General features: G+C 39.6%; 1 protein-coding gene across 2 annotated transcripts in view; it reads left to right on the forward strand.

The window, feature by feature from the left end:
- me2 (malic enzyme 2, NAD(+)-dependent, mitochondrial) overlaps nt 1-22,902 on the forward strand; it is a 95,668-nt gene that overhangs the window by 49,159 nt on the left and 23,607 nt on the right. For both annotated transcript variants that reach the window (XM_034170495.1, XM_034170493.1), the window contains exons 5-10: nt 4,398-4,473; nt 5,068-5,229; nt 5,342-5,555; nt 5,911-6,008; nt 6,483-6,596; nt 10,399-10,510. In XM_034170495.1, the coding sequence (XP_034026386.1) occupies nt 4,398-4,473; nt 5,068-5,229; nt 5,342-5,555; nt 5,911-6,008; nt 6,483-6,596; nt 10,399-10,510 (776 nt within the window). The remainder of the gene's footprint in view (nt 1-4,397; nt 4,474-5,067; nt 5,230-5,341; nt 5,556-5,910; nt 6,009-6,482; nt 6,597-10,398; nt 10,511-22,902) is intronic.

A 22,902-nucleotide genomic window follows, 5' to 3' on the forward strand; every position in this document is an offset into this window, starting at 1 on the left:
GATAAACGCTGTGTTTTTATATGGTGTGGGATTTTAATTTTTTTGTAATACTTCCATGTCCTTCCTGATATGAGGCAGCTTCCCGCAGCTTTCAGAGAACTGCTCCGTAGCTCAGTGGTAAAGTCTCTGACTGGGAATCAGAGTGAGTTCGCATCCCGGGTGGTGTGTTTTCTTCTTTGTTTTTTTGTTTGTTTGTTTTTTATTCCACATAAAGTGCGATGTGGTTCCACACGTGCCAGCTGGTTTTTATTTCTTCCACATAAGCGGTGCCATGGGGTGCAGCTGGCACTGTTCCTGCTCAGTGGACACGGCGCGTGCACGAACTCTCGCACTGGGTTCGTGCGCGTCTGCCTGCCCATCGGCGTGATGTTTTGTGTGCTAATTTCGAACTGTGTCGCGCTATTTCGCCGTTTTCATCCAAACACCATCCAAACTTTGCACTATGTGTGAAGGGGCCATTACTTTCTTAGGAATTGATGTGAAAGAAATGAAGGAACTATTATTGTATCTGATACCTCAGCCCATCACAGTAATTACTCTGGAGTTTTTCTAGCTTCGATATATCACACTTTTACGTGCGTGTTGGTTGACATGTCGCCAACATTTCAGTACCACTGCTTCTGTCCCTATCGTGTCCTGCTCTCTGCAGGAGGAAGGGTTAGCCCTGTACTCTGCATAGGTGGACAGCATATAACAATACGGCACTGGCTAGTTGAAACAAGTGACTGCATTCCAGAAAGTTTGGAAGAATAAAAAATGGAATTGATTAAGTTACCTTTTGCTTTCTAAATAATGAACCTCATAAACAAAGTGTACAATCCACAATTGTATTGAATCACTGTCCCCGTATGAGATCTGTCTGGTGCATGCAAATTGAGACGGGCAACACGACAAACTTATTACAAAAGTACACAATTGATATGAATTAGTATAGTATTTCATGGATGGGATGGTTGCCGAATTGTGACGCTGCCTATGATGGTTTTACATCTGTAGAGTGAAGCTTTAAGAGATGTGGTCATTTGTGCAAAATCAAACATAAAATTGACAAAATGTTGAAGGCAGTAAGGCTTGACATGTCAAAATACCACTTAATGTACTGCACAGTAAATCCTTCCAAATCAAATGAGAGATTTAATCCAATTTAAAAATGTTTGATGAAAAGAGTCATAATTTACACATTTACACTTCGTCTCACTGTGCATCAGTGCCTCATGAAGCAGCTCACTGCCTCACTAGATTAAAGCCACTTTGTCTAAGTTTTGAACATGGGAGCAAATTTTATATCCATCCAATATTAATGCATTTTTAATATTTTAAATATTATCTATGCATAAAGTCAAATGACATGAAATATGAAATTTGCATCATATTTAACTTTAACTGGCTCAAGTTGTGTCTCTTAAAATCGATTTTAAAAAATTACAAATTATTCATTCCACTTTGCATAGGCCCATTGATGTCCAGTGTTTATTGTTCTTGAGAATTAAATGTTCATTGCTCTCTATAGGTGTACTTGCATTTTGTATGCTATATTATCATTATATCAATGGCATAAAATTGTCTTAAAAACAATATCCTTGATAATATCATGTTTTTATCATATTTTCTGAGGCAGTATATCATCCAGCAAAATGTGTTGTCATGACAGGCCTGCTGATTAGAGCATGACACGGGAGTGGATTTTCACTCCTGTCCCATCCCGCTCCCAGAAAAAAATCCCATCCTGTCCCAATCCTGGACTGGAGTAAAAAAATAAATCCCATCCCGTCCCACTCCTGTAAAGATGACTCCCAATCCCATGCCACTCCCGTATGTCTCGCGCCGTGATGATCAATCAGGGACTGAAAATGTAGTGATGTGGAGATGTCCTGTATCTGGTAGCAGCCTGTAAGCAGGACTTATGTCTCTTTTGTCCTTTATTTCACAATTATGACAGAGTTTTTGGAGCAAGCAGCAGCACCAGCAGCGGGAGCGGAGTTTCTTTTTATTTTACGTGAGCGAATCGTCTGTGGAGATTATTTTTTATTTTTTTACTTATTAACTACACAGATGTATAATAAAACAAATGGTGACTGGTTTCTAAACACAATTATGACAGAGTTTTTTGGGGAAGAGCGAGGAGCAGCAAGCAGCGGAGTTGTTTTTTTTTTTTGCGTGCGAGCGAATCGTCTGAGAATATTTTATTAATTAACTACACAGATGTATAATAAAACAAATGGTGACTGGTTTCTAAACACAATTATGACAGAGTTTTGGGGGGAAGAGCAAGCTGCAGTCCCATAGCAGGCAGCAGAGTTTCTTTTTTTTTATTGTTTACATGTGCGTGCCTGAACGGGACAGGAGGTCCTCAAACTGGGTCCTGCAGAGGTGGAAGGACCGCTGAAAGCGGCCGTCATCCAGACGCAGCTCCTGCAGCAAATAATGATACTGTCTGTATTGGGAGCTTTCCACAACAACTCGCTCCGTGTGATCAAGGTCCATCATGTTAACTTGACTGACAACCGGAGCTGGCGAGCGGAATGGAAGCTCCTCCTATTTGATGATGCACCGGGGCGAATTTTCGCAGCAAAAGCAGAGCGACACACCGGGCGAAGGAGGCGCGCCCGTCGCCACGCGACCCCCGCAAATTTGTAGTGTCTGATCGCGCCTGGTGTGAACTCGTTTTGGTTGTTTTAAAATAGATGAAAATCATCATCTATTCTTGGCATTCCCGCTCCTGCCCGCTCCCGTTCATTTTTATTCCTGTCCCATCCCAATCACGGGATTGATAAAATTTTGACTCCCATCCCGCGGGAATCCCTCAGGAATCACGTGACCCACAGGAATTCCCGAAAAATGTCATCCTCTACTACTGATCCCTATGGTCTACTGTACCCAAACTGAAAACTCTGGATCTGCGGGATTCCGCGGATTTCATCATGGGGCGGGGGTGTTAATGTTGTGATCGTTACTGAGTTTTTAAAATGCTTATCGCAAAGCGTTTTTTTTTTTGTTTTTTTTTTACGACATTATGCAAGTTTTATAAGTCCACGGACACTGATCTGTGTGTTAGATACAAATCGGTTTCCTCGGATCCGCGGAGTTTCGAGGAGAATAAATGCCACTTAAAGCCTGGCTGTTACAACAGTTGTCGTAAAGCGGGACTGGTTGGTTGCTGCGGTGACGCTGTGTGGATCCTGTGCGAAGCTTAGCTAAATGTAGCATGTGGACATCGCAAACTTTTAGAACTTTCAAGTTTTTAACAGAAGAATTTCGCAGCATGTCCTGTGTCACGGAGCGACATCAGACAGAGCGAAGATGGCAAGAAAGACGGTTTGAAAAAGTCTCATAAGGACAAGAATCTGTGGAATTGTTGTTGGCTTCATGAACACACCTGAAAGATAAACGGGAAAAGTGAACTGGTAAGAATTTTTTTCTCTCTCTGGAAAATAAACATTGTGCTGCTGTTCAAACAGAATTTCAGAAAAGATTATGTGCCTTTTTTTTTTTTCTTTCATTAATCTAGACTTTCTTTCATTGGGAAAAAAAAAGACATTGTGGCTTTGAATGAATTTAGGCTGCATGAATTTACACAACAATGTAAATTAGTTTTTATTAATGTAGACTTTTTTCGTGGGAAAAAAGACATTGTGGCTTTGAGTGGATTTACAGGAATGTGTAGCTTTTTACTATAAGGTACGTTATTGATATTTTACCCAGATTTTAAAAATATTCTACAAACTTTAGCTGTGGTTTTTGAAATGCTGTAACAGTCTTTTCAGTCTTCATGAATTTCATGTAGTTTAATTGTTCTGAGTTAATGCATAATTTGGTTTACAATTAAAAGGAAAATCATACCAGGTCCTACTTTCACGTCATATTCTGTTGTTTCAACATGATCATTGACGGTTCAAATGAAAGGTTGAATCTAGGATCATTTAAATATGCACTAATTTTGAGATTTGTTCTTCCAGATGTTGAAAATGTATCAGTAGATGAAAATTTAATTTGGTTTCAAGGGCCCCACAAGGCCCTAGACCCTGGCTCCTCGAGGGGGTGCACCCCCCAGACCCCCTGCAAATTTTCCTCGGATTTTGCAATTTTCATTTCACAGCCTTGCTTAAGGGCTGGACTAATTTTCAGAGTTTACATTAATGTAACGTGATTGGAATAATTTAAAGAACAAACCTTGACAAATTGTGGACTTCTTGTGTAGATTCTGGTAAAGTTTTATGCTTGTAACAGAGGGTAAAATATATTTAAATATTGACTGTGATATTGAAGTAGCTCTTTTAGTAGGCAGGTGTATACACACACACACACAGTTAACAGAAACATCATTGTCTTGCTCAAGGACAATCTGACACACAGACAGCAGTTTGATGGCTTTCTTGTTTATTTGTTTTTGCTCTAAGAGGTTTATTCATCTCTATTCTGGATAAAGGACACATCCGCTCCATTTTGGACAATTGGCCAGAGACTAATGTTTCAGTGAGTACTGAATCTCCCCTCACATACTGGAATGCCTCTTCATCAGAAATATTAGTATGACTTTTTGTTGCATGATTCTTACCGGAGGTGGGATGAAGTCACCATCAAGTCACTCTCAAGTCATGAATCAGCAAGTCCCAAGTCAAGTCATAATGACCAAGCTGACTTTTGTACATTTGCAAGCTGACTTGAGACTTGACTTGGGACTTGCTGATTCATGACTTGAGAATGACTTGACAGTGACTTTGTCCCACCTCTGATTATTACTGTTTTTGGAGTTGAACGAATAACAATTAAAACATTTCCTTGATTTGATTTGACTTTTGATTTGATTTTATTCAGCAATAAAATTACATAAGAATACATACAAATACTGCAGAGGATTACACAAGAAAGCTTCAATACGGGTGCTTATTTACATTGTGGTCCTCGAAATTGTGGTCCTTATGGACTTTGTTGCAGTACAATTTAAAATGTATCTAAAATTTTTTAGAAATGTCACCTGAAGTCAAGATTCTCATGTGAATGGGATCCAGTTTAGTCATGGTTACGGTTGGTAGTCATCATTCCTGATTGATCTATTTCTTTGTGTAGGCTGTAGTGGTAACAGATGGAGAGCGTATTTTGGGATTAGGAGACCTGGGTGTTTATGGCATGGGGATTCCTGTGGGAAAACTTTGCCTGTACACTGCCTGTGCTGGCATTAGACCAGAGAAATGTCTGCCAGTTGTGATAGACGTTGGTACAAACAATGAAGTAAGAAAGTTCTTTATCTTTTGCATAATGATAACATTGTATGTTTATGTGTGCCAAGTAAAATAAGAAACCTTCATGATATATGTTTATTTGGCTGTCTCTCTTTGCCCAGGCTCTCCTCAGAGATCCATTTTATATGGGACTGTATCAGAGGCGAGATTGTTCTCAAGCTTATGATGATCTGATTGATGAGTTTATGGAAGCTGTAGTGGAAAAATATGGCCAGGACACACTGATCCAGTTTGAGGACTTTGGGAACCACAATGCTTTTCGTTTCCTTAGGAAGTACAGGGAGAAGTACTGCACCTTCAATGATGATATCCAAGGTTCACAATGAATCCTGTGCACAACACTTGTGATTGTTACCTTGCCAACTTGCAGGATGCTGTCCTTTTGTTAAATTAGAATTTGACAATTTCTTATATCCACATGGTCACTTGTTGATGTTAAAATCTTTGCCTAAACACACTAACAAGTGCTGGTTTAGAAAATTGCCCAATTTTATAAATATTAGAATGTAAGGTAACATAAATGGGAGAACAAAATGCTTGGCTTACTGACCAAGAGCAAGTTTTTCTTGTTGATTTTCCTGCATTCTGCCCAGACAAGTGGTAATTATTTATTAATTTGCCTTCAAGGGGCAGTGTGTTTGCGTTTATTGGCATTTGTGCTTCTGTCCAGGCACTGCATCTGTTGCGCTAGCTGGTCTGTTGGCGGCTCAGAAAGCAATTGGCAAACCTATCACTGAACACCGTGTGCTCTTCCTGGGAGCTGGAGAGGTAAGATAGTTTCTTCGTGTCAGTATTTCTTTTACGTCAGTGTACCTTCAGCAAACAAAAGTTTAGTAGGATACAGGAATCTCTGTGTAACCATGAGTCTTTGCGCAACTGTGTATGTATTGAAATGTGGATAGACTTCACACATTTAAAGCAAACCATAACTCAAAACCTTTGATATGTGATGGTCTATCACAATGGCACAGACCTTCTGCTAAATCACCCAATTGTAGATATTGTCCAGTATTTCAATTTATTCTTCATCATTAAGGCCCAAAATACAGCCAAAGTAAATGTGTTGATGCTGTTTACTGTAAGTAGTGATAAGTGTGGGCAAAACTGAACTGTTACTTCCCTACCAGAGAGTTCACAGGCCGAAGGTTGAGCACATTACTGGAGAAGTTGAATATTTACCAAATCATAGATACAGTATGCTAATAATTAGTTGTCATTTTGCTGTGTGTGTGTCTCTCACAGGCTGCTCTTGGTATTGCCAACCTTATTGTCATGGCCATGATTGAGATGGGTACATCCCAGGCTGAAGCCAGAGAAAAGATATGGCTGTTTGATCAGTATGGACTACTAATGAAGGTTAGTCTGTTTTCATATGACATGTTTAAATGTACAATTAATACAAGGTCTGTCCAAAAAGTAACGGACCTTTTTATTTTTTTCAAAAACTATATGGATTTGAATCACGTGTGATTGCATCAGCCAAGCTTGAACCTTCGTGTGCATGCGTGAGTTTTTCCACGCCTGTCGGTTGCATCATTCGCCTGTGGGCAGGCTTTGAGTGAGCACTGGTCCACCCCTCCCGTCGGATTTCTTTTGTCTGAGAACTTGCTGAGAGACTGCCGCTTTGCTCCATGAAATTTTTTTCAGAAACTGTTAGAGACAGGCAGTTGGAAACCATTCGATAGATTCAGTAGTATATCGGTGAAGATTCTGTCGGCGTCACGCGGATTATGGACTGTTAAATCCTTTTTAAAGACGGCCCACAGCGGCGGAGGGTGCGCGGTGTGCCCAGCGGCCATTCGACAGGCTGGATCGACCAGATCATTTCTAAACTGAACGCTGTGTTGATCCGGGACATCATGTGACTACCACAGAAATGGCAACAGAGCTGGACATAGCATTTTTGCGGCACATTCGCACGAAGGTTCAAGCTTGGCTGATGTAATCACACGTGATTCAAATCCATATAGTTTTTGAAAAAAATAAAAAGGTACGATACTTTTTGGACAGACCTCGTATTGGATTAAAAATAAACAGTGAATTTAAGTGCATGTTGTCATCTGACTGCATCCATGAAACAGATAATGTCCTACCTTCAGTGGAGATTGACAGGATCTGGGAAATGTGTGGGACTAAATGATCTAAAGCCCCTTTCACAGTGGGGCCCACTTCGAGTTGAGTCGTGTGGTGTCATGACGACGCCACATGGATGCAACCTAGTGCCAAGACGATGTAGTTCAACGCCACAGCACCGTGATGGACACCAAGGACGAAGTGAATCGGACGCCAAAAATCACACATTTAATTTCTTCCTGTGTCGAGCACAGGACACAGAAAGGAAGTGGTTTCAATGCAAGTCAGGGCAAAGCAACGGTACTCAGCGTGACTGGAAGCCACACCCTCACAGTACATTACCCGATGCAAATTTATGATTCCTGCTGTGTTCCATTGTTCGTGAAGTATAAATCACGCAGGATTGTTTTTATACAGAGTACACAGTGCAGTAAAACTACACGCTCAAAGATCCCAGAAAAAAAAAAAAGCTCAGTCTAGCTGCTGCTGCAGCTACTTGCTCTTAAATTCTCTCACAACTGTGTTTAAATAAAGTCCATAAAAGTCCTGCTCACAGACTGATTGATTGCCAGAGACAGGACATGTCCACATCCAGTAAAAATTCCGGACATCTCCGGTCCACTCACAGATGGTTCGTTTGCGCGCGTACATGTGAACAATTAAAAGAAAAACTGGCTGGCTGCAGGCAGTTCCTCACTCTCCCCTCAAACTCTCTCATAAATGTGTTAAATAAATGACAAAAAAGGACATAAGTCCTGCTCACAGACTGATTGCCAGAGACAGCACATGTCCACAACTCCAGACATCTCCACATTTACTCACAGGCTGTTCGTTTGCGTGCGTGAACGCAGCTCGCGGTCAAAGGAAGAATGATAAACTATAACAGAAATCGGAGCGCAGCCCTGCACAAGAACAAATATAAACTAGAAGAGAAATCAGAGTGCACAGTCTGGCTGCAGCCAGACTGCCTGCAGATCCTCCTCTGCATCCTCACCACCTCTCTGCCCCCCTGCTGTGCACACCTCACGCAGACATTCCTGCGTCGTCATGATGCCACATGAAGCAACTCGAAGGAGGCCCGGTGTGAAAGGGGCTTAAGGTTCAGAACTATCAACTCACTGATGATCCCAACTTTGTTCCACGTCACAAGTCCATGGTTTACTGATTGTTTGGTCAATTGGTTAATATGACTATTTTCAGTTTTCAGTTTATTTTCGTTTATATAGCGCCAAATCACAACAGAGTTGCCTCAAAGCGCTTCACACAGGCAAGGTCTAACCTTACCAACCCCCAGAGCAACAGTGGTAAGGAAAAACTCCCTCTGAGGAAGAAACCTCAAGCAGACCAGACTCAAAGGGGTGACCCTCTGCTTGGGCCATGCTACAAACATAATTTACAGAACAATTCTCGGACAAATATACAAGAAATGCTATTGGCGCACAAGACAGGAGGATCGCCAACACGAATACAACTCCCATCTCTGGATGGAGCTGCACCTTAAACAGAGAGAAAAAACAGAATCAGGCATCAGAAAGACAAAAAATACTGTATAATTTGCCAGCATTAAACAACAAAAAAAACAGAGAAATACTAAGGTGATCGCCGGCCACTAGCCCTAAACATCACTAAAAGACCCAGAATTTAGATAAAGTTGAGGCCGCAGCCCGCTCCAATTGCTAATAAATGAATTAAAAGAGTAAAAAGCGTAAAACAAAACTGTACCAGTATGCTAGCAATATGAAAGGGAAAATAAGTGCGTCTTAAGTCTGGACTTGAAAATGTCCACAGAATCTGACTGTTTTATTGACGCAGGACACAGAACAGGGGCACGATAAGAGAAAGCTCTGTGACCTGCAGACTTCTTATTCACCTTAGGGACACAAAGTAGTCCTGCACCCTGAGAACGTAAAGCCCGGGCCGGTACGTAAGGTTTAATGAGGTCAACTAGGTAGGGAGGTGCCAGTCCATGAATAATTTTATAGGTTAGTAGCAGAAAATAGAACATTGCAGTAGTCCAATCTAGAAGAGATAAATGCATGGATCAGGGTCTCAGCATCAGCCATAGACAGGATGGGACGAATCTTCGCTATATTTCGCAGGTGGAAGAAAGCAGTCCTAGTAATATTTCTAATGTGGAAGCCAAAGGACAACGAAGGATCTAAAATTACCCCAAGGTTCCTCACTTTGTCAGTGTGATGTATGACACACAAGCCAAGGCTGAGCATTAACTGGTCAAATTGATGCCGATGTCTCACTGGACCAAGAACCATCATTTCAGTCTTATCAGTATTTAAAAGTAGGACGTTTCTAGACATCCAACTTCTCACTGCTGCAAGGCAATCTTCTAAGGATTTTATGTGAACGAGATTACCAGCAGTTATCGGCATGTATAACTGAGTATCATCTGCATAGCAGTGTAAGGTAATCCCAAAACGCCGCAATATGTGCCTACTACTGGACTTGGAGTAATTGAATACTTAATTGTGTCTTCTCCATCTTCCATGTTTGACAATTCTTTATTGTCTTTTATTTATCTTGTAACCGGTAGTATGGCCAAAGCAGATGATAACCACACTGAGTCTAGTCTGCTTGTGGTCTGTTGCTGCAATCAAAATGCTTGAGGGAGTTTTTCTTGCTATTGTTGCCAGTGTGCTTGCTCAGGGGATGGGTGAGGTTATACTTTACCTTTGTGAAATGGCGTGTTGTAATTTGACACAATATAAATACATTTGAATTGCGTTGAATGTGCCCATCTGTTTGATCTTTATGTTCAATTTAGCAGGAAGCTGACCCTAACAACCCAAAGCCCCACCCTGTTGGATATTTTTACCCCCAGCAAATGGTTACTTTGCCCTAAATATTCATTTTTGCAAAATTATATAAAAAATAAGATCATTATTTACTTACTTCCCACTGAACTGTCAGATGTTTGGGTGCTCTATGAAATAGCGGCCATTAATGTTTGGGTCAGATGCATAAAATCTGAAATTGCTTTAGAAGTATGTAATTTCAATAAATTGACATTTAAGTTTTTGATCTTGGTTAATGGTTTCTTGGTTCCATCACTCATTGTACGTTATTCTAGGGCAGACCCCAGGAAATGGACAGTAACCAGGAGGCTTTTGTTCACGATAGTCCAGGGGACGTACAAAGCTTTCTAGATGCTGTCAACATAATCAAACCCACAGCCATCATTGGTAGGAAACATCTTCTTTATGTAGTACTGACTGACATATTTGTGCATTTTGATGTTTGATGAAATAGTAGAATTGATATGTTCTTGTCATTTTGATGTTTTGTAAAGATGTGGAGGAATCTCAAGTGTAAAATTATTAAAAATAAGTGGTTTATTAAATTACCTTTTACAAATGCTCCATAAGTTACTATACAATAACAAGTGCATCCTCACATCTTTCAAAAGGTTAAGGGTATTCTAGAACTTGCAGCAGAACACACAAATTGCATTTCATTTGAAATTTCTTTCAGCTTCATACTTCAGTGTACATTTATCACGATAAATGGTCAGGGTAAATTCCACTAGTGTCTAAAGTTGTGTTTGTTGCACAATGAGATGGCATATTAGCATTGGAAAACAGAAAAGAATTTGATCATACAAGCACATAACTGATTTGTAATTTCTTATCAAGGGCCATATGTTGGGTATGTCTTGAATAGTTCCCATCACTTTTCATCAAACTCAGAAATAATCACAGTAATGACTAAACAGCACTCTGTGGGGAAAACAGGTGCTTTCTAATTAGATTAATTTATTAACTTTATTGTTGTTTTCTGTAATTTATTGAAGTGAAGGATGTTCTAGTATGTATATACAACCCCTGGCAAAAATTATGGAATCACCGGCCTCGGAGAATGTTCATTCAGTTGTTTAATTTTGTAGAAAAAAAGAAGATCACAGACATGACACAAAACTAAAGTCATTTCAAATGGCAACTTTTTGGCTTTAAGAAATCAAGAAAAAAAATAGTGGCAGTCAGTAACGGTTACTTTTTTTAGACCAAGCAGAGGGAAAAAATATGGAATCACTCAATTCTGAGGAAAAAAATTATGGAATCATGAAAAACAAAAGAACGCTCCAACACATCACTAGTATTTTGTTGCACCACCTCTGGCTTTTATAACAGCTTGCAGTCTCTGAGGCATGGACTTAATGAGTGACAAACAGTACTCTTCATCAATCTGGCTCCAACTTTCTCTGATTGCTGTTGCCAGATCAGCTTTGCAGGTTGGAGCCTTGTCATGGACCATTTTCTTCAACTTCCACCAAAGATTTTCAATTGGATTAAGATCCGGACTATTTGCAGACCATGACATTGACCCTATGTGTCTTTTTGCAAGGAATGTTTTCACAGTTTTTGCTCTATGGCAGGATGCATATCATCTTGAAAAATGATTTCATCATCCCCAACATCCTTTCAATTGATGGGATAAGAAAAGTGTCAAAAATATCAATGTAAACTTGTGCATTTATTGATGATGTAATGACAGCCATCTCCCCAGTGCCTTTACCTGACATGCAGCCCCATATCATCGATGACTGTGGAAATTTACATGTTCTCTTCAGGCAGTCATCTTTATAAATCTCATTGTAACGGCACCAAACAAAAGTTCCAGCATCATCACCTTGCCCAATGCAGATTCGAGATTCATCACTGAATATGACTTTCATCCAGTCATCCACAGTCCACGATTGCTTTTCCTTAGCCCATTGTAACCTTGTTTTTTTCTGTTTAGGTGTTAATGATGGCTTTCGTTTAGCTTTTCTGTATGTAAATCCCATTTCCTTTAGGTGGTTTCTTACAGTTCGGTCACAGATGTTGACTCTAGTTTCCTCCCATTTGTTCCTCATTTGTTTGTGTTGTGCATTTTCGATTTTTGAGACATATTGCTTAAAGTTTTCTGTCTTGACGCTTTGATGTCTTCCTTGGTCTACCATTATGTTTGCCTTTAACAACCTTCCCATGTTGTTTGTATTTGGTCCAGAATTTAGACACAGTTGACTGTGAACAACCAACATCTTTTGCAACATTGCGTGATGATTTACCCTCTTTTAAGAGTTTGATAATCCTCTCCTTTGTTTCAATTGACATCTCTCGTGTTGGAGCCATGATTCATGTCAGTCGACTTGGTGCAACAGCTCTTCATGGTGTGATTACTCCTTTTTAGATGCAGACTAACGAGCAGATCTGATTTGATGCAGGTGTTAGTTTTTGGGGATGAAAATTTACAGGGTGATTCCATAATTTATTCCTCAGAATTGAGTGAGTCCATATTTTTTTTCCCTCTGCTTGGTCTAAAAAAGTAACCGTTACTGACTGCCACTATTTTTTTTTCTTGATTTCTTATAGTGTGTCTTATATATATATATATATATAATATATTTTATTTTATTTTTTTTTTTGGAGAAGGAAACTGTGAGATAAAAATAGATAGACCTGGGTTCTATTCCCGGTCATGATACCTGTGTGTTTCTTTAGACAACGCATTTCACGTGTTTTGTGTCAGTTCACCCAGCTGTAAATGGGTACCGGTCTTGATTTGTTAAGTGAACTGCAATGGACTGGAGACCCCTCCGGTGAAAGTTGTAGTCTCATTTGCTTCATGGAAGTCTTTGGATAAACACTGGCACATATGAATGAATGACACCTTATTGTCAGACTCATTGTCTACAGATATCCATATAAAAGAGGAGAGATTAAAAACAAACAATATAAAAACAGAATATTAAAAACTCTAAAATTTGTTTAAAAATATAATTTAATTGGTTAAAATGCATACAATTAAACCAGTGCAAAGGTCAGCCTGGAATAGTAGCATGAGCAGCTCACAGTGGGATTTGAAAGTGCAGCATTGACCCTGTTTTTTGACTCATCCAAGGGTTGCATAAATTTAAACATTAGCTTTCTTAATAGTGCATTGAAAGTGCACATTCCTGTATCAACAAACATCTGACTGGCATTCCTCCCCCTGGAAACTCTAAAAAGGATTCTCATGGCATCATTGTATGCAACTTGCAACCTCTGCATGCTAGATTTTTTTTTTTTTTTTTTTTTTGTAATTTAACCAGAGATTGAGAGAATACAGACTAAAATTACATGTAATGGTATTTGCCTGAGCATATAGCTTACAATGTTGTCTGTACAGGTCATCTTCATTCATAAAATGACCATGGTATTAAAGGGGATAGTATGGAAGCCCGTTTGCGCCACCTGATAAAAAGTTTTTTTGATTAATTGCGAGATAGTATCTCACAATTCTGACTTAGTATCTCGCAATTCTGAGTTACTATTACATGGAATGAAAACCATTGTTTTGTGTACATTTTTATAATAATAATAATAATAATAATTCTGATGATGATTAGGATACTCTGAATAAATTAATATATTATATACAGACATAATACATATACAGACAATAGGAATGGACGCTAATTTCAACAGGGTCCTCAAACGTTCCACAGTGATTCAAGCTGCATATTCATTTATAACGTCAGTTAATAAAATTAAAATCATTTAAACAAATAAACACTAAAACAAACACCATCGTGTGATGAAACGTCATAAAATAAATATGATAATATCAGACGCTTCGTTCCTACTGAACAAAACCAGCCAATTAGTGCTCGTAAATATGAACATATTCTGTTCACTCCCACATATCTGGAGACAACGTGAGATAGAATAAGGATCATATTGATTTGTGTACGTTTTTGTTGCGCAAACTGTGTATCTGTGCTGTTAAATGTGAGTTTAAAGGCGACGAGGTTCAAATGCGCGTTCATGCGAAGGGGGTGCTTTTCACGGCAGGGATGCTGAATCCGGCACAACACGTCTCAAGCGATGCCTTGCTCGTAAATCTACGCCACCACCATCCATGAGTCTTAACAACAGACAGACAGTTTCTCTGTCCGTGGTTATGCCAGCCATCCAGCACTTCTGGTGCATCCATCTGTAGCCGTGTTGTTGACCCGACATCTGTAGCTGCTGATGGATGAACTCCGCCACCTCAACAACATCTGTTTTATTTCGCCTGCGCCAGAGATGGTTCCTTGCCAAAGTTCTTTGTAAAGTTCGGAGGCTTATTTCAATGTCATCCTCCTCATGTAATAGCGTCCGAATCTCACTGTTTGTGAAACCACACCGAAAATAGCTTTCAATGATCGAATGGAATGACCATGTAGGGGGCAATGCATTTCGAAACATAAAGTATCTCAGAATTGCAAGATAGTAACTCAGAATTGCGAGATACTATCTCGCAATTAATCAAAAAAACTTTTTTTTCAAGTGGCGCAAACAGGCTTCCATAGGATAGAGAATCAAAATCAAATTTTTCATGTTTTTGGTGTTAGTTCAGAGTCTCCCCGCTGTGGGGAAAACACACGAAGTGCCAGCAAGTTTCAGAACCTCTGTTTCAAGTAATTCTCCTTTTTTGAATTGCCGCCAAGAAAATAGGCCAATTTGTGTTTGAGGGAAACATTGCATCACATTTTCACCAATAGCCCCCCCCCCCCCCCACACACACACACACACACACACACACCCACACCCACCCCCTTTTACACACGCCCCTTCGAAATTAATTATTCATAAGGTTTTGCTCACCCATTCCTACCACTGGAAGAGGAGCAATGGCGAGCTACAGGTGTGCCTTCCCAGGCTGTCATAGCGGACTACGATCTTTCCATATTCTTCCCACGGAAAGCAATGTACGCGATCACTGGCTTTTATTCATTTTTAATCGCATCCCTAGGACATACAACCGCCGACTTTTTCTTTGCTCTGCGCATTTCACGGAGGACTGTTTCACCAACCTTGCTCAATTTCGAGCTGGCTTCAGTCGGCATTTAATACTCAGTAGAGGGTCAGTTCCGACTTTGCGACAAAATCAACCCCAGCAATCAGTACAGCCTGTAAGTATCACATTTTCTTTTGTTTTAAATTTGTGTTGCGCTATATTCCTGTTGTAAGAATGGCACATTAGCTTTGGTTTGTTCCTCTAAAGGGAATGAGCTAACCCCTTAGCAGTTAGCTGTTTGCATTATTATGCTGGCAGCAAGTAAGCCTGCAAAGGGCAGCTTGCTTATTTCAATGCATAACCTTTGGAAGTCACAGTAACTGAAGTAAAACAAAACAGATGAAGTTTCACAGATTTTTTTTAGTCCAATTCTGCATGTTTTTTACGTCCTCATCAAGCAGCTGGTCGCGGCGCCGCGAAGGTAGAGCACGCTCATTGTGTTCTGCGTGTGTCTGTTTATAAGAACCTTCTCGCCCAGAAGAAAAAAGAGCGCCAACAACTACCAGTGATGCAGGTAACGGCACTGAGCTTTACAAAGACATTTTTATGCTTTTTTTCTTCAAGCCGCTCCGCATCTGCTGTTAAAAACAGCTGATCCTCCGCGCTTTCTTTTCAGTGAGAGCAAGGGCAGCCAATCAAACAACGGCAACCGATCAGCGTCAACACCTACGTGCATTTCATAATGAGGTTGCCAAATAAGCTCCGAAACGACGTTATTAAGGGCAAACGACGCGTTCTAAACCCAGCATAGTAACATAGCTGTTTCAGAGAGCCTTTTAGGAAGGTTCTGAGCCATTACAGACCCAACCAATTTTTTTGGGCTACATATCACATCACAGAACAAGGATTAACGCCCCATTCAACCTCTCTCTATCACCTTTAAGTCTTTACAGACCTCAACACTATTGTTTAATTTAAATGCTGTAAATTTGAGTCATTTGTCCTGCTTGGTTCTACATATTGAAACAGCACTTTTGCTAGCATTATATTTTTAGACACGGTGTTCAGTACATATACTAAGGAACAGCTGCAAACCCGTGCTACTTCGACTGAGGATTACTAGGTCATCTGCATCCATAAGATGCTTTGGTTCACCAATCATTCACCCAGTGTTACAGGCTCTCAGTTGCATAGATCAATCATCAACATAAAAATTAAACGGTACTGGGGGACAAAATTCCTTCCTGCCTGACACCACTGCAAACTCTAAAGGGGGCTGATACACTGCCTCCCCATTTAACCTGCATTTTTTGATGAGCGTACCAGTAGGCCAGAATCCTCACAATGTACCCAGGCACTCCCCTTTGCTTTAATTAATAAAGTGTTTTCTGTGGTTTACTTAACCAAATGCTCTGGAAGAATCAATAAAATGCATAAGAACAGATACATTTCCAGCCCTACACAGATTCACTGTTTCCTTAACAGCATATATTCACTTCAGTCCCATGCTTCGGCTTAAAACCAAAATGGTTATCACAGGCAATAATTTACCCATTTACTCTATCAAGCAGGATTCTTTCCATGACTTTTGATAAGATGCTAGCTAACACTACAGGCCTTTTAACTTTTCCAGCTTTGTCCTTACTGTATGGGACAAGCAAGATAGATAGCTCTGAATCTGACGGTTATGCCATGAAACATAAATCCAGTAAAACTGAGAGCTAGGAGATGAGCAAGCCTTAAACTGGCATTTTTCAAATGCTCAGCAGTAATTAAATCCATACCAAATGCTTTGTTGTTAGGCAGTTTATGCATTGCATCATACACCTCATGTGTCATACTCATTGTCATTACTCATATCATTGATCCACATACAGATTAGTTTTTATACAGTTGATCAGAGAACTGTAGTGCTGCCTCTGTAGTGCTGAAGTATTATCTACAAGGTCTGTTAGAAGACTATCGGACGTTTTTATTTTTTTCAAAAACCTGATGGATTTGAATCATGTGCTTGCATGAGCCAACCTTGAACCTTCGTGCGCATGCGATTAATCCAGGTTTTGAGTATATTTCTTATTGTTACATGGGAAACAAGGTACCAGTAGATTCAGCAGATTCTCACAAATCCAACAAGACCAAGCATTCATGATATGCACACTCTTAAGGCTATGAAACTGGGCTATTAGTAAAAAAAAAAAAAAAAAAAAAAAAAAAAGTAGAAAAGGGGGTGTTCACAATAATAGTAGCATCTGCTGTTGATGCTACAAACTCAAAACTATTATGTTCAAACTGCTTTTTTAGCAATCCTGTGAATCACTAAACTAGTATTTAGTTGTATAACCACAGTTTTTCATGATTTCTTCACATCTGCGAGGCATTAATTTTGTTGGTTTGGAACCAAGATTTTGCTCATTTACTAGTGTGCTTGGGGTCATTGTCTTGTTGAAACACCCATTTCAAGGGCATGTCCTCTTCAGCATAAGGCAACATGACCTCTTCAAGTTTTCTGATATATCCAAACTGATCCATGATACCTGGTATGTGATATATAGGCTCAACTCCATAGTAGGAGAAACATGCCCATAACATGATGCTTGCACCACCATGCTTCACTGTCTTCAGTGTGAACTGTGACTTCAATTCAGAGTTTGGGGGTCATCTCACAAACTGTCTGTGGCCCTTGGACCCAAAAAGAACAATTTTACTCTCATCAGTCCACAAAATATTCCTCCATTTCTCTTTAGGCCAGTTGATGTGTTCTTTGGCAAATTGTAACCTCTTCTGCACATGTCTTTTATTTAACAGAGGGACTTTGCGGGGGATTCTTGTAAATAAATTAGCTTCACACCGGCGTCTTCTAACTGTCACAGCAATTACAGGTAACTCCAGACTGTCTTTGATCATCCTGGAGCTGATCAGTGGGTGAGCTTTTGCCATTCTGGTTATTCTTCTATCCATTTTGATGCTTGTTTTCCGTTTTCTTCCACACGTCTCTGATTTTTTTTTTTTTTTTCTCCATTTTAAAGCATTGGAGATCATTGTAGATGAACAGCCTATAATTTTTTGCACCTGCGTATAGGTTTTTCCCTCTCCAATCAACTTTTTAATCAAACTACGCTGTTCTTCTGAACAATGTCTTGAACGTCCCATTTTCCTCAGGCTTTCAAAGAGAAAAGCATGTTCAACAGGTGCTGGCTTCATCCTTAAATAGGGGACACCTGATTCATACCTGTTTGTTCCACAAAATTGACAAACTCACTGACTGAATGCCACACTACTATTATTGTGAACACCCCCTTTTCTACTATTTTTTACTAATAGCCCAATTTCATGGCCTTAAGAGTGTGCATATCATGAATGCTTGGTCTTGTTGGATTTGTGAGAATCTACTGAATCTACTGGTACCTTGTTTCAAATGTAACAATAAGAAATATACTCAAAACCTGGATTAATCTTTTTAGTCACATAGCACTACTATTATTCTGAAGACTACTGTACATACAGTATGCAATCAGTTTGGAAGTCTTTTTGTCACCATAAACAACTGTCAAAGAATGAAAACTAACCAGCAGCTAGAATGAAGTCCTACGTAGGCTCTGAGATCTATGTATGAGGTTGGAAAGAGGTGAGAGCTATTAATAATTGTAGACCATCTGTCCCATGCATGGCTGAAGGCATTTCTGGAGTACGAGGTCTGTTAGAAAAGTATCGGACCTTTTTATTTTTTTCATAAACATGATGGATTTGAATCACGTGTGCTTGCATGAGCCAACCTTGAACTTTTGTGCGCATGCGTGATTTTTTTCACGCCTGTCGGTTGCGTATTTGCTTGTAAGCAGCCTTTGTGTGAGGATGGGTGTAGTCTCTCATCGTTTTTTCTTTGCAAGGAAAGGGCGGAACAACTGGAGCAGCGCGACTTCATCAAATTTTTTCAGAAACTGGGCCACAGCCAGGTGGAAACCATTCAGATTATTCAGACGGCTTTCAGTGACGATCCTCTGGGCATCACACAGATTAAGGAGCGGTACAACCGTTTTAAAGATGTCCGCACAACGGTGTAGAGCGCGTCGTGCTCCGATCGGCATCAACATGCTGAAACAACTGGATCATTTCCAAAGTGAACGCTGTGGTGATGTGGGACCGTCGTGTGATTATCCGAGAAATTGCGGAAGAGGTGGACATCAGCACTTCTTCAGCACATTCCACTGTAAAAGAAGATTTTGCCATGAAAAGAGTGGCGGCGAAATTCATCGGCACGAAGATGATGGCGCAGCAACAGCGCCTCCGTGATGAAAAATACAGGACACGTTGTGGCATGGCCACCTCGTCCACAATTTCATGGATAGTCACATGACTGAAAAGCCACCGAAACCCGTCTGAATCTTCCGAATGGTGCAAGAGCAGGGCATGTCCTGTGACGCTCCAACACGGAGGTGCTGTTGCTGCGGTATCAGCTTCGTGCCGATGAATTTCGTCGCCACTCTTTTCATGGCAAAATCTTCTTTCACAGTGGAATGTGCCGAAAAAGTGCTGATGTCCACCTCTTCCACAATTTCTTGGATAATCACATGACAGTCCCACATCACCACAGCGTTCACTTTGGAAATGATCCGGTCGTTTCAGCATGTTGATGCCGATTGGAGCACCGCGCGCTCTACACCGTTGTGCGGACGTCTTTAAACTGGTTGTACCACTCCTTAATCTGTGTGATGCCCAGAGGATCGTCACTGAAATCCGTCTGAATAATCTGAATGGTTTCCACCTGGCTGTGGGCCAGTTTCTGGCAAAATGTGATGAAGTCGTGCTGCTCCAGTTGTTCCGCCATTTCCTTGCAAAGAAAAAACGATGAGAGACTACACCCATCCTCACACAAAGGCTGCTTACAAGCAAATGACGCAACCGACAGGCGTGAAAAAAATCATACATGCGCACGAAGGTTCAAGGTTGGCTCATGCAAGCACACGTGATTCAAATCCATCAGGTTTTTGAAAAAAATAAAAAGGTCCGATACTTTTCTAACAGACCTCGTACTCCAGAAATGCCTTCAGCCATGCATGGGACAGATGGTCTACAATTATTAATAGCTCTCACCTCTTTCCAACCTCATACATAGACCTCAGGGCCTACGTAGGACTTCATTCTAGCTGCTGGTTAGTTTTCATTCTTTGACAGTTGTTTATGGTGACAAAAAGACTTCCAAACTGATTGCATACTGTATGTACAGTAGTCTTCAGAATAATAGTAGTGCTATATGACTAAAAAGATTAATCCAGGTTTTGAGTATATTTCTTAACAAAACAAGGTAAACAAGGTACCAGTAGATTCAGTAGATTCTCACAAATCCAACAAGACCAAGCATTCATGATATGCACACTCTTAAGGCTATGAAATTGGGCTATTAGTAAAAAAAAAAAGTAGAAAAGGGGGTGTTCACAATAATAGTAGTGTGGCATTCAGTCAGTGAGTTTGTCAATTTGTGGAACAAACAGGTGTGAGTCAGGTGTCCCCTATTTAAGGATGAAGCCAGCACCTGTTGAAGATGCTTTTCTCTTTGAAAGCCTGAGGAAAATGGGACGTACAAGACATTGTTCAGAAGAACAGCATAGTTTGATTAAAAAGTTGATTGGAGAGTGAAAAACTTATACGCAGGTGCAAAAAATTATAGGCTGTTCATTTACAATGATCTCCAGTGCTTTAAAATGGACAAAAAAAATCAGACGTGTGGAAGAAAACGAAAAACAACCATCAAAATGGATAGAAGAATAACCAGAATGGCAAAGGCTCACCCATTGATCAGCTCCAGGATGATCAAAGACAGTCTGGAGTTACCTGTAAGTGCTGTGACAGTTAGAAGATGCCTGTGTGAAGCTAATTTATTTACAAGAATCCCCTGCAAAGTCCCTCTATTAAATAAAAGACGTGCAGAAGAGGTTACAATTTGCCAAAGAACACATCAACTGGCCTAAAGAGAAATGGAGGAATATTTTGTGGACTGATGAGAGTAAAATTGTTCTTTTTGGGTCCAAGGGCCGCAGACAGTTTGTGAGACGACCCCCAAACTCTGAATTGAAGCCACAGTTCACATTGAAGACAGTGAAGCATGGTGGTGCCCCACCCAGAAGCGAACATTTGCAAATGTCAAACAAACATTCATAGAATGTTTGTTTACTGTTCAGCAAGTTTGCAAACGTTCATTTAATGTTTGTGGTTTGTCTAATGTTTGCATGGAAGCAAACATTAGACAAACATGTAAGGAAACATTTGCAAAAATCAATCAAGTGTTCATAGAATGTATGCTTAATGTTCAACATTCACATAATGTTCATGTTGTATGTGTAAAGCTTGCCTCTAAATAAAAGTGTGTGTGTGTGTGTGTGTGTGTATATGTGTGTATGTATATATATATATATATGTGTGTATATATATATATGTGTGTGTGTATAAATAAAATTTCACATTATAGGAAAACATTAAATATCATTTACGGCATACAAAAAGTTAATGTTGGATTCCATTTGAATTATGTGTGCAAACATAGGTAGAATGAACAATAGGAAATAATTTAAGCACTCTACCATGGTAACCAAGAATTTGTCGATTTATGATTTATTCAGGCCTACTGAATATACTGTATAATTTCAAGATTACTGTAATAAACTGACAGAGCTAACTCCGAAACATGTCTTGGTGCAACTTGCATAAACATGCACTCTGTTAATTGGAATATTCATTTTTGCAAAATAATTTACATCACTACAGACTGTGATTGTTAGCTACCAAAATATGTTTTTTATGGAAACAGATAGCAATGGCAGCTTATTATCCAGACGTCCCACAGACCTGAGTTACATACATTTTGCCAGATTAAAAAAAAGCCTATCTTTAGCATTTTTGTAAATAAGGAAAAATACATTAAAGTTATTAAAAATTGATTTACAAAATAATGTTTTCAACATGCATGAGCAGGAAGCATTGACATTTAAATAAAACAGCTCATAGACAAATATTGTTTTTTTCTTTTACTGGTCACTTCACAACTTGCAGTTCAAACATGTTTTTAAACAAACATGCTGAACATGAGATGAATATAGCAGTCACATGTTACAGTGGCAGAAATCAACTAGATTTCACATTTCCAGAATGAACATTTGTCCAGGGTTTAGTGTTTCACTCAGGCCTCATTTGAGGATGACTTCATGTCACAGTCGAACAGTGTTTGGTGGGAATTGTTACCATAACAACATATTTCTTGCTTTCTGATTCCTTTAATATCAGCTGCTTAATTCATGTTTGCAGTGAGGCATGATATTATAATTATCCAGGGTAAAACATGTACATTGTACACAATATAATTGTAAGACCTGGATACAATCATATCTGTATGTAAAATGCAACATACTCATTCTGGTAAAAAAATAAATAAATAAATAAAAAAGCATCAGTGATCATTGTGTATAATTTCATGTAATCACATTATACATTCAAGTATTGCCAATTAAGTTAACAAATTTCTAGCATAAGTGTTTGGTTCTTTCGTGGTTAAAGGTAAAGCCAGAGCAGGTTTATCAGCTCAGAGAAATGCTGTCTCTCAAAACTACAGTAATAATTGGGTCAGAACATCTGAAACACTATAGTGCTTTATTTTAAAACATGTTCGACCAACATTATCAGAGGATCCAATTCAAATGAATTTATTTTATTTAAAGTAGTTTGTGTACATAGATCTATTTACTATTAAATTATTTTAACAATATGCTTGCTGCTTCACAGTTGATTGCAGTGCTGCTCACGCACCAGTTGGTGGCAGTATTGCACCAAGTTGGGTTAAAACCCG

Source organism: Thalassophryne amazonica, chromosome 5 (assembly GCF_902500255.1).
Source record: "Thalassophryne amazonica chromosome 5, fThaAma1.1, whole genome shotgun sequence".
NCBI classification, from domain to species: domain Eukaryota; kingdom Metazoa; phylum Chordata; class Actinopteri; order Batrachoidiformes; family Batrachoididae; genus Thalassophryne; species Thalassophryne amazonica.